The 12326-nt window shown below is 52.4% G+C and overlaps 1 protein-coding gene across 1 annotated transcript in view; it reads left to right on the forward strand.

Annotated features, from left to right (window-relative positions):
• The window catches only part of LOC116991870 (adhesion G protein-coupled receptor E1-like), a 131151-nt gene that overhangs the window by 31852 nt on the left and 86973 nt on the right, over window positions 1–12326 (forward strand). Inside the window, exon 4 of the mRNA XM_033050846.1 lies at window positions 7227–7427. Coding sequence (XP_032906737.1) covers window positions 7227–7427 — 201 coding nt within the window. The remainder of the gene's footprint in view (window positions 1–7226; window positions 7428–12326) is intronic.

Genomic DNA, 12326 nt, shown 5'->3' on the forward strand with positions numbered 1-12326 from the left:
ACCTTATCAAATGCTTTGTGAAAGACCAGGTACACTTCATCAACTGGCTCTCCCTTGTCCATTTTCCTAGTTACATCTTCAAAAAATTCCAGAAGATTAGTCAAGCATGATTTCCCCTTCGTAAATGTATGCTGACTCGGACCGATCCTGTTACTGCTATCCAAATGTGTGGCTATCTCATCTTTTATAATACTCCAGCATCTTCCCCACCACCGATGTCAGGCTAACTGATCTATAATTCCCCGTTTTAATTCTCCCGCCTTTCTTAAAAAGTGGGATAACATTAGCTACCCTCCAATCCACAAGAACTGATCCCCCCCTCTCCTCTCCTCCCCCCTCCTCTCCTCCCCCCCTCTCTTCTCCCCCCTCTCCTCTCCCCCCTCTCCTCTCCCCCCCTCTCCAGTCCCCCCTCTCCAGTCCCCCCTCTCCTCTCCTCCTCTCTCATCTCCTCTCTCCCCCTCTTTCCTCCGCCCCCTCTCCTCTCCCCCCTCACCTCCACCCCCTCTCCTCCCTCGTCTCTCTCCCCTCTTTTTCTCCCCCTCCTCCCCTTCCCCCACTGTCCCTCCCCTAAACCCCCCTCCCCTCCACACACCCATACCCCCTTCCCTCCACCCTCCCTCCCTCTGCTCCCCACCTCTCCCCCTCCCCTCACCTCACACCCCTCTCAGTACACCCCCACACTCCCCCTCTCTCCTCCCCCTCTCTCCTCCCCCCCTCCCCCTCTCTCTCTCCCCTCCTCCCATCCATACCCTCCCACCACTAAAACCCCTACCCTCCACACCCCTATCCTCTGCCCTCCACCCCCTCCCCCTCAGCACCCCCTCTCTCTCCCCCTCACTCTCACACTCTCCTCCCCTCCTCCCCCACCTTTCCCCCCCCCCCCTCACCCACACTCCCTCTTCTCCTCCTCTCCACCCCCCTCTCCCTCTTTCCCCTCTCTCTGTGTCTCTGTCTCTCTCTCTCTCTCTGCCCTCACTCTCTACCCCTGCCCCCCCTCCCCCTCCCCCTCTCCCTCTCTAGATTTGACTGCAAGTTAAGGGCTATGCGTCAGTAGATAGGGTGGTTATGGGGAAAAAGGAGCAAATTATTAATATTAACTAGACCAAGTGCAGACCCGTTGAGTCTGTTCCCCCAATGTGCGGTTGTGGGGGGGGGGGGAGGCGGCATGCAGTGTCACACCCTAACTACCCCCCCCCCCCCCCCCACTCACACTAATGGAGGGGAGGAGGGGAGAGAGGGGGGGAGGGGGGGAGGAGAGAGGGGAGTGCTGAGAGGGGGGTGAGATGAGGGGCGGGGAGAGGTGCGGAGCAGGGAGGGGGAGGGAGGGTGGAGGGAAGGGGGTAGGGGATGGAGGGGGAGAAAAAGAGGGGAGAGAGGGGGTGAGAGAGGAGAGGAGAGGGAGTGGAGGAGAGGGGGGGGGAGGAGAGGGGGGGACGGCGGGAAAAATCCTCGGCACACATGCGGCAGAGGGGAGCTCTGAGGGAGGTGGCCAAAAATGATGGCCGTAGGTGGCGACGTACTCTCGGAAATCGCAGAACGCCAAAACCGGTCAAGAACAGACTTAGTAATCTATATTACTAAAAGTTTGTTCTTGACCGTTTTTTGCCATCTGTGCTGCGATTTCCGAGAGATGTGAGTCGTATGTGAACTCGCTCCTCCGCCCTTTGCCGCGACAGAGACATTTTTACATATTCCCGGAGGGGTTTTCCTCATCTACATTTTATTTTCGAAAATTACAACATTCGTTTCATCCTTTCACTGCTTTTTCAGTAAAAAACATAAAACATTTCAAAAAACCAACATCTTCTCGCCCATAGAATGTTGACAAACATTCCATCGTGTGATGTCACAATGCCCAATGTTCACAGATGTCCAATCGCAATGCAACCAATTTACATATGCCTTTGCTCCAGCCCCAGCCCCGCCCCCCGCAGCCTTTGTCGAAGCGCGTGATCACGAGCGTGGGAATAGAGGAGAGGAGTGGGGCTGATAGGGAGTGGAGAATAGATGGACTGCCCCTTCCCCTCCCCCTCCCCACTCTTCCCCCCATTTCTCTGCCTCTCCCTCCACACACGTCCCCCCTCTCCCATACCCCATCTCCCTCCTCCCCTCTCTCCCCCACCCACAGCCCCACCCCTCTCTCCTCCCCATTCCCTTTTCTGCTTACCCCTCTCCTCACCCCTCTCTTCTCACTCCTCCCTCCTCACCCCTCACCTCTCTCTCCTCACCCTTCTCTCCTCACCTCTCTCTCGTCACCCCTTCCTCGCCCCTCCTTGATTTGATTTGATTCAATTTATTGTCATTGCACTTTTCAGTGCAACAAAATGGTTTAACCTGCAGTCATAACATAGAATAAATAACAAACACTCAACATAGTTTAAGTCCCAAAGTCATTGTCTCTTCCCTCCTTGCTCTCCCTCTGCGCTGAGGCAATCCAAGCCTCCGATGTTGTGACCCCGCCGGGTGATGGTAGATAAGTCCTGCGGCTGAATCCGTGCTCCGCAAGCGGGCCGTTTCAAACTCCGCGGCCCGGGGCGGTCGAAGCTGCCGAAGCTGCCGTCCTCCAGTCCAGCGGACGCAGCTGTAGTTGCGAGAGCTCCGGAAAACAGAACTCGAGCTCCCGATTATGTCGTCCACTGGCCCACTGGCCGAGCCTCCGAGGCTCCAAAGTCAGGTCGGAAGTTGGGTCGCCCCGCAACCACAGCCCCGAAGTCGGCCAACCTCGTTGGTAAGTCCTGGCTCTGCCTCCGCAGCCTCGAGGTCGGTCGCAGTTGGAGGCCGCCAGCTCCGCGATAGGCCTCAGCGCAGACGGACACGGAGACGGGGGATACGGCAGGAAAGGTCGCATCCCCCCCGAAGGAAGAGTCAAAAAACATGTTACACCCACCCCCCCACACACACACAACTAAATAAACCGAAATAAACTGTAAAAACGGGACAAGAGAAAACAAAAAAACAGAAAAGACAAACGGACTGCAGGTGAGCCGCAGCTGCAAGGCAGTGCCGCCACTTCCGGAATCCTTCCTCCCCCCATTCCCTATTCCCCTCACTCCTCTCTCCTTGCCCCTGTCTCCTCACCCCTCTCTCCCCTATTCCCCTCACCCCTCTCTCATCACCACTCTCCTCACTCCTCTCCTCACCCTTCTCTCATCTCCCCTCTCTCATCACCCTTCTCCATCTCCCCATCTCCTCCCCCTCTCCCTGCTCCTCCCTCCTCCTCCACTTCCACCCTCCCCCTACCCTTCTCCCCCTCTCTTCCCACTCTTACCCTTCCCTCCCCCCTCCCCCTCCCTTCTTTCCACCCTCCCTTCACCCTACCCCTCTCTCCCCCTTCCCCATCTCCTTTCTCCACCCATCTCCACCCTTTCTCCTCCCCCTCTCTCCACACCCCTCTCTCCAACCCCTCTCTCCTCCCTTCGCCCCCTCACCCCCTCCACCTCCCTCCCTCCCCCTCCCTCCGCCCCTCCACCTCCCCGCTCTCCTCCACACCCCGTCTCTACTTTTCCCTTTCCCTCCCCATTCCCCCCCCTTCCCCGCCCCACTCTCACCCCATCTCCCCCTCACCCTCTCCACTCTCTCCCCACCCCCCTCTCCACTCTCCCCCCCACCCCCCTCTCCATCTCCCCCTCTCTTCTTCCCTCCCCCTCCCCTTCTCTCCCTTTCTCCTTCCCCTCTCGCCTCCTCGAACCCCCTCTCCCCTTTTCCATCCCCCTCGCCCCTCCTCCAACCACCTCTCCCCACCTCCAACCCCTTCCCCCCTCTCTCGCCACTCCCACTCCTCCCTCTCTCCTCAACTCTCCCACTTCTCTCCCCACCTCCTCTCTCCCCTCTACTCTCTTCCCCTACTCCCCCCCCTCCACTCATTCTCCCCCTCTCCTCTCCCCTTCCTCTCCCCCTCTCATTCCCGCCCCTCTCCCCACCACACCTCCCCCCCCCCATCCCCCCCCCCCCATCCCCCTCCTCCATCACCATCCCCCTCTCCCCTCCCCTTGTGTGTGTGTGGGAAGTGGTTAGTGTGCTTGTGAAGCCGCAAGCCCCTCCCTCCCCTGCACCATATGGTGAGGGTACAGGACACAACGGTCTCCCCTCCCCTCCCTCCCGCCACCCTGCCTACCCCCACCCCCCTCTCACCCACCATCCAACCCCTCCCCCCCTGTGTGTGTGTGGGGTGCTTAGTGTCGTGTGATAGGGAGTGGGGTATAGATGGTTCTCATTTACATATCCCACTCCCTCCCTTTCTTTCCCCCTTTCTACCTCCCTCTCTCTCTCTCCGCTCCTCTCTCTCTGTCTCCGGGGGCGCTGTTCTGGCAGCAGCTATGTCAGCAGCGCGTCAGTTTTTATTTTTTAGTTTGTTTTAAAGTATGTATTTAATGTTCCTTCATGTGTTTGTGTGTGGGGGGGGGGTGTGGGGGGGGTAAGGGGGAAACCGCTTCGGTCGCCTCCTCCATGGAGAGGCAACTTTTTCCAGGTCGCCTCCCCCGTGGCCCAACATCAAGGATCGGCGCGGCCTTTCCCGGAGACGCGCCCGGGGCTTCAGCAGCGGGCGCAGCGTGGACTCTCGGCGTGGAGCGGGCAACCCTCGCTGGAGGGGAGCGCTCCGTTTCGCTGGCCCGGGGCAGCCGGCAGCCTGAAGTCGCGGTCTGCAGAGTTCCAGCTGGTGCGGCGTCTACTGCCCGGGATCCCTCGTAGGGGACCCGGGGGAAGAAGAAGCCATCACTGCCAGCCCGCGGCCAACTTCTACCGCGGGGCCGGCATGGACTTACCATCACCCCTGGAGGGGAGCTTCGACCACCGGCCCTGCAGTCTACGGTTCTTCTGGCTGCGACGGGGACTTTAAATCTTGACCGCCGGCCTGCGGCCTACAACAACTTAAAACCGCGGTCTTCGGTGAGGAAGAGCCGATCCTGGACTGACTCTGGACTCTGGTCCTGTCCACGGCGGGGAAATGGACAAATGTTTGTGCCTTCCACCACAGTGATGAATGCTGTGGTGGATGTTTGTGTTGCATTTTGTGTGTTCTTTATTATTGTATCGCTGCTGACAACCCAATCCTTGCCGGGTCACTGCTCGTGCGGTCGACCGGTTGGTGCAGAGAGTAGCTTTGAATGTTTGTCTCTTCGTTGATTGTGTCCCTTTCTTTTAAAAAGCTACTGTAATGCGCCCTTTAAATTGCCCCTCGGGGATGAATAAAGTGCTTGATTGATTGATTGATTGATTGATTGATTGATTGTCTCTCCCTCTCTCTACCCCCTCTCTCCGCTCTCTCTCCCTCCCCCTCTCTCTCTCTCCCTCCCCCTCCTCCCCTCTCTCTCTCTCTTCCCCCTCTCTCCCTCTCATCCCTCTCTCTCTCTCTCCCCTCTCTCTCCCCCTCTCTCCTCTCTCCCCCATTCATCTCTTCTCCTCTTCATCTCTTCTCCTCATCCCCTCGAATCTCTCGTGCCATACAGCTCATCCTTCCCACTCTCTGCTCTCTCTCCCCCCTCTCTCTCTCTCTCCCCCTCTCTCTCACTCTCTCTCTCCCTCTCTCTCCCCTTCTCTCCCCCCTCTCCACCCCTCCCTCTCTCTCTCTCCCCCCCTCTCTCTCTCTTCCCCTCCCTCTCTCTCTCCCCCCCTCTCTCTCTCCCCTCTCTCTCTCTCTCCCCTCTCTCTCTCTCCCTCTCTCCCTCTCTCATCCTCTCCCCCCCTCTCTCATCACCCCTCTCTCATCACCAATCTCCCCTCATCCATCTCTCAGTTATTGTGTGTTTGACGCTGTAGCCCCCCCACCCCCTACAAACGCAAGTTGGAGGAACAGATCTAGTAACTTGGTGCACTTTGTCTAGTAACTATTAAAACTCTTGTGTTCGAACGTCCGTTCACAGTCTAATTCGCAAATGTTCATTTTACCCATTTTTCCTACTCATCCTCCAAACTTTGTCATATAGGAGAAATATTTACATATTCCTGCAGGGTTTTTCCTTATGAAGATGGTGTTTCGAAAATTAGAGCATTTGGTTGATTATTTCCATGGTTTTTTAGTAAAAAACATTAAAACAAATTTAAATCAAACTGCTGCATGAGTCACAGTGCCATCTCACAGATGTCCAATCACAATGGATCTCATTTACATATGACAGCACAATGGGACAGGGGTGGGAAATTGCAACCTTCATGTGGTCTCACAAATGCAATCAACCTAGCTCCTTCTCCCTCCCTCTCCCTCTCTCCTTCTCTCTCCCTCTCTTTCTCCCTCTCCCCCCTCTCTCTCCCTTCTCGCCCTCTCTCCCTTCACCTCTTCCTCCCCCTCTTCCTCCCCCTCTTCCTCCCCCTCTTCCTCCCCCTCTTCCTCCCCCTCTTCCTCCCCCTCTCTCCCCCTCACTCTCCCCCTCACTCTCTCTCCACTGGTGGTGGTCAGTGTGTGTGTGGGGAGGGTGGTGGTGAATGTGTGTGTTTGTGATGCTGCAACCTCCCCCCCCCACCCGCAACCGTACGTTGAATGGACGCGACCCTCTCCCCCTCTCTCCTCTCCTCTCCTCCCCTCCCCTCCTTCCCCGTCCCCACTCTCCCCACCTCTCTCTCCCACTCCCCCCTCTGCCCCCCTCTGCCCCCCATCAATTTCTCCCCTCCCCCTCACTTCCCTCTCTCTCCCTCCCCTCTCTCCTCGGGCACCCCTCTTCCCTCCTCCACCCTCCTCCCATCCTCCAACCGCCTTCTCCCCTCCACCAAACCCCTCTCCCCTCCACCAAACCCCTCTCCCCTCCACCAACTACCCCCTCGCTCCCCCCTCTCTCCCCACCCCCCTTGCTTCCCCCTCCTCTCTGCTCCTCTTTCCCAACCTCCTCTCTCCCCTCTACTCTCTCTTCCTCCTCCTCCTCCCCTCCCTCTCTCTCTCTCCCCCTCTCTCTCTCTCCCTCCTCTCTCTCCCTCCCCCCTCTCTTAGCCCCTTTCCCCCTCCTCTTCTTCTCCCCCTCCTCTCACCCCCCCCCCGTGTCTGTGGGGTGTTGTTAGTGTGCGTGTAAATCTACAGTGTCCCTCCCGCAACCAGACTCAGCGGGTCTGCACTTGGTCTAGTACAATTTAAAACAGTGCAGAAACAGGTCCTGCAGCCACAAAGTCAGTGCCGATTGTGATACCAATTTAAACCACACATCCCCCACATGTGGTCTGTAACCAGACATCCCCACTGTTCATGTGTCTGTGAATGCCTCAAACATTGCTCTCATTTACAATGGCTCTTTTCTCCTCAGGGGAATGATGCTCACAATCTACATCTGATCACTCTGGTCGGCGTTATTGTCTCTCTGGTTTGCCTTGCGCTGTCAGTCCTCACCTTCACCCTGTGTCGGGCCCTTAAAAGTATCAGGACCACCATCCACACTCACCTGTGCATCAGCCTCTTTTTGGCAGAACTGCTGCTCATCTTTGGAATAGACAAGACCGAATATCGGGTAGGTGAAGATAATGGTGACCACTTCTCCCGTTGATCTCACTCAGGAACAGGCCTTGGTGCACAACACCAAGATGGGCAGTGAGCCACATCACTGTTCATTACTGCACTCAACACATGCTACTGTTTGGCGCCGACAGTGTAATGGCCCAGTGTATAATCCAATGCATCATCCAGTGTACAACCCAATGTACCAATCCATTTGTGTGTAAGAAGGAACTGCAGATGCTGGTTTAAACCGAAGATAGACACAAAAAGCTGGAGTAACTCAACGGGACAGGCAGCATTTCTGGAGAGAAGGAATATGTAACATTTCAGATTGAGACCAGTCTAAAGATGTTTATATGAACAATTTGTATGAAAATAAGCAAGGCATAGAAACATAGAAAATAGGTGTAGGAGGAGGCCATTTGGCTCTTCGAGCCAGCACCGCCATTCATTGTGATCATGGCTGATCATCCCCAATCAATAACCCGTGCCTGCCTTCTCCCCATATCCCTTGATTCCACTAGCCCCTAGAGCTCTATCAAACTCTCTCTAAAATCCATCCAGTAACTTGGCCTCCACTGCCCTCTGTGGCAAGGATCCCACAAATTCACAACTCTCTGGGTGAAAATGTTTTTTCTCACCTCAGTATTAAATGGCTTCCCCTTTATTCTAAGTGTGGCCTGATTAGTAAGTTTGAAGATGCCATAAAAACAGGTGGTAAATAAGGTTGTGAATGATCAGCTGGGTAAGTGGGACCAAGGAATGGTTAATGGAGTTTTATTACATAGTATTTTATCTAGAATATGGGAATCAAGAACCAGATGGTGATAGAGGAGGCCCAGGACAAAAAGGTCAGTGTAGGAACAGGAAGGGAAGTGAAAATGGTTAGCAACCGGGAAATCCAGTTTGCCATGGTTTAGTACGAGCGCAAGTGTTCAGCGAAACAGTCGGCCGATTCTACACTTGGTCTCGCCAATGTAAAGGAGGCCACATCTGGAACACAGAGGATGAGACACAAAAAGCTGGAGTAACTCAGCGGGACAGGCAGCATCTCTGGAGAGAAAAATGGGTGATGTTTTTGTTTATATCTTCGGTTCAAATCAGCATCTGCAGTTCCTTCCTACACACAGAAGATAAGGTTGGTCACATGACTCAACTTCATCTCAACTGAAAGGATTGCTGGGTTCCTGGGTTGATGTGAGGGAAGAGCTATAGGGACAGGTGTTACATCTCCTGCGGTTACAGGGGAAGGTACCTGTGAAACGGGTGATTTGGATGGGAAGGGATGAGTGAACCAAGGAATAAAAGAGGGAGCTGTCTCTGTGGAAGGCAGAAAGGGGTGGAGATGGGAAGATGTAACTACTGATGGGATCACATTGGAGGTGGTGGAAATGTCAGAGAAATAAGTGTTGGATGTGGAAGCTGGTGGGTTGAAAGGTGAGGACCAGGGAAACTCTATTCTTGTTCAGTCTGGGGGGAAGGAGAGGGAAGAGCAAAACTACGGGACACTGAGGAGGCGCAGGTGAGGTATATGACAGCAGGGGGAATCCACATTTACTACAGAAAGAGGACATCTCGGATGTCCTAGGATGGAAAGCCTCCTCTTGGGAGCTGATTTAGCGAGAAATTGGCAGTAGGGGACAGTGTCTATATTACAGTTGTACAAGATGTTGGTGTGGCCACATTTGGAGAGATGTGTGCAGTTTTTGTCAGCATAGGATCGATGTCGTTAAAGTGGAAAGAGTGCAGAGAGAATTTACAAGGATGATGCCAGGACGGAGGCCTGAGCTATGGAGGGAAGTTAGGCTGGCTCGGATTTGATTCCTTGGAATGCAGGAGGCTGAGGGGTGATCTTATGGAGGTGTATAAGATCATGGGGGAAATAGAGATGAATGCACAGTCTTTTCCCCAGAGTAGTGGAATCAAAAACCAGAGGATATTGTTTTCAGATTAGATGGGCATTTAATAGGAATCTAGAAGGCAACTTTTTCATACAGATGGAGGTAGATATATGGAGCGGACTGCCAGAGGGGTAGTTGAGGCAGATACTGTAACGACATTTGAACACAATTTAGACAGTTACCTGAATAGGAAAGGTTTCGAGGGATATAGGCCAAATGTGAGCAAGTGAGACAAGTGCAGATAGGACATCTGGGTGGTCATGGGCAAGTTGGGCTGAAGGGCCAGTTTCAGTGCTGTACGACTCTACGACTCCATGACTTGAACTGTCCCAAAATCTGTGAGAAACATTGTTGAACTTCTTTCAGTCTACTGTGAGTGATTCAGAGATGTGTCTATAAATCAGCAGTACTACATATATGAAGATATGTGTTGTCTTTCAGCAACATGCTGAATCATAAAAGGATCTGGTTCAGTACTATTCATTTTCTCTGCATTCTCCAAGCGATCTGTAAGATTATACAGCAAGTAGCAAGCTTTATTTAGTGTATGGTTTGGTCCACCCAGGATGATGACCTCACTTTCTCCGTCTCTCAAAATAGACCATAGATATAGAACTGTCAGAACAGAACTGGTGAAAACCACACGTGTGCACAAACCAACTCAGCTGTAGAGATAGAGAAGGCAAGTGAGAGAAAGTTGTCCTCGCCCATATTGTACTGAACTGTGGTCAGCAGCATGTGCCTGCTACATCCCAGCACAGTTATGAAAGGATATTGAGTTTCATAAATGCTGCCTCGCCACTTCCTCTGGCAGTTATTCCATATACCCAGCACCCTCTGTGTGAAATCATTGTCCCTCAGTTTCCTATTAACTCTTTCCCATCCCTCCTTAAACCTAAGCTCTCTAGTTGTTAAATGCCTGACGGGAAAAACACTGTGCAGGGGTAGCACAATGGTGCAGCGTTAGAGCTGTTGCCTCACAGCGCCGGTAACCCAGGTTTAATCCTGACAACGAGTGCTGTCTCTGTGGAGTTTGTACGCTCTCCCTGTGACCGCGTGGGTGCTCCGCTTTCCATTCACTTTCCAAAGACGTTTGTGATTGGCTTCTGTAAATTCCACCTAGTGTGTAGGATAACATAGGACTAGCGTAGGGATGATCGTTGGTCGATGTGGACTCGGTGAGCTGAAGGGCCGTTTCCATTCCGTTTCTCTAAACTCAACTATACATTCACTCTATCTACTCCCCATGACTTTATACATCTCTGTAATATCACCCGTCAGCCTCCTGCGCTCCAAAGATTAAGGTCCTAGCCTGCCCAACTCTCTCTGTAGCTCTAGAACTTGGGTCCCAACAACATCCTCATAAACCCACTTTGCTATCTTGCGTCAGCTTAATGAAATCTTTCCTAAACTGAAGACAATGCCCAAGTACAAGTTCACCTTACTAAAATCCATGTAGACAACATCCACCACCCTACCCTTATCAACCACGTATGTCACCTCCTCATAGGTCAGGCCATTGGGTATAAGAGTCACAAAATCATGGACCAGCTTCATAGGACCTTGGTGAGGCCACATTTGGAATATTGTGTGCAGTTCTGGTCGCCCTATTGCAGGAAGGATGTGGAGGCTTTGGAAAGGGGTCAGAGGAAGTTTACCAGATTGTTGCCAGGATTAGGGGGTATTAGCTACATGGAGAGGTTGGACAGACTTGGATTGTTTTCTCTGGAATGCCAAGGCTGCGGGAAAACCTGATGGATGTACATAAAATGATGAGAGGCATAGATAGGGCAGGCAGTCGGAACCCTTTTCCCAGGATGAAAGAAATCAAATACTAGAGAGCAGAGCTTTAAGGTGATAGGGCAAAATTTAAAGCAGATCCACTGGGCAACTTTTGTTTTACACAGAGGGTGGTTAGTGCCTGGAATGCACTGCCCGGGTTTGTGGTTGAGACAGATACAATAAAGGTTCAAAGGTTTATTTATTGTCACATACACCAATTCAAGTGAAATTCAAGTTGCCATTGCAGCACGTTAATAAGAATACAACATAACATTATTTAACATTTGATATTCACGTTTCGGGTCAAGACCCTTCAGTCTGAAGAAGGGTCTCAACCCGAAATGTCACCTATCCCTTCTATCCAGAGATAACCTTATAACAATTACAGCACGGAAACAGGCCATCTCGGCCATTCTAGTCCGTGCCGAACACTTATTCTTCCCTAGTCCCATCTACCTGCACTCAGACCATAACCCTCCAATCCTTTCCCATCCATACACCTAACCAATTTATTTTTAAATGATAAAATTGAACCTGTCTCCACCACTTCCACTGGAAGCTCATTCCACACAGCTACCACTCGCTGAGTAAAGAAGTTCCCCCTCATGTTACATCTGTCCCTTAATTCTCAAGTCATGTCCTCTTGTTTGAACCTTCCCTACTCTCAGTGGGAAAAACTTATCCACGTCAACTCTGTCTATCCCTCTCATCATTTTAAAGACCACTATCACGTCCCCCCTTAACCATCTGCGCTCCAAAGAATAAAGACCTAACTTGCTCAACCTTCCTCTAACTTAGTTGCTGAAACCCAGGCAACATTCTTGTAAATCTCCTCACTACCATTTACCATTTAGGTCCTATTTTTATTGGTCCTGCCAAGATGTAGCACCTCACACTTATCAGCATTAAACTCCATCTGCCATCTTTCAGCCCACTCTTCCAAATGGCCTAAATCTCTCTGTAGACTTTGAAAATCTACTTCATTATCCACAACACCACCTATCTTAGTATCATCTGCATACTAACTAATCCAATTTACCACACCATCATCCAGATCATTGATGTACATGACAAACAACAGTGGACCCAACACAGATCCCTGTGGCATCCCACTAGTCACCAGCCTCCAACCTGATAAACAGCCATCCACCATTACTCTCTGGCATCTCCCATTCAGCCACTGTTGAATCCATCTTGCTACTCCACCAGTAATGCCCAACAATTGAACC

This window comes from Amblyraja radiata, chromosome 35 (genome assembly GCF_010909765.2).
Source record: "Amblyraja radiata isolate CabotCenter1 chromosome 35, sAmbRad1.1.pri, whole genome shotgun sequence".
In the NCBI taxonomy this organism is placed as follows: Eukaryota; Metazoa; Chordata; class Chondrichthyes; order Rajiformes; family Rajidae; genus Amblyraja; species Amblyraja radiata.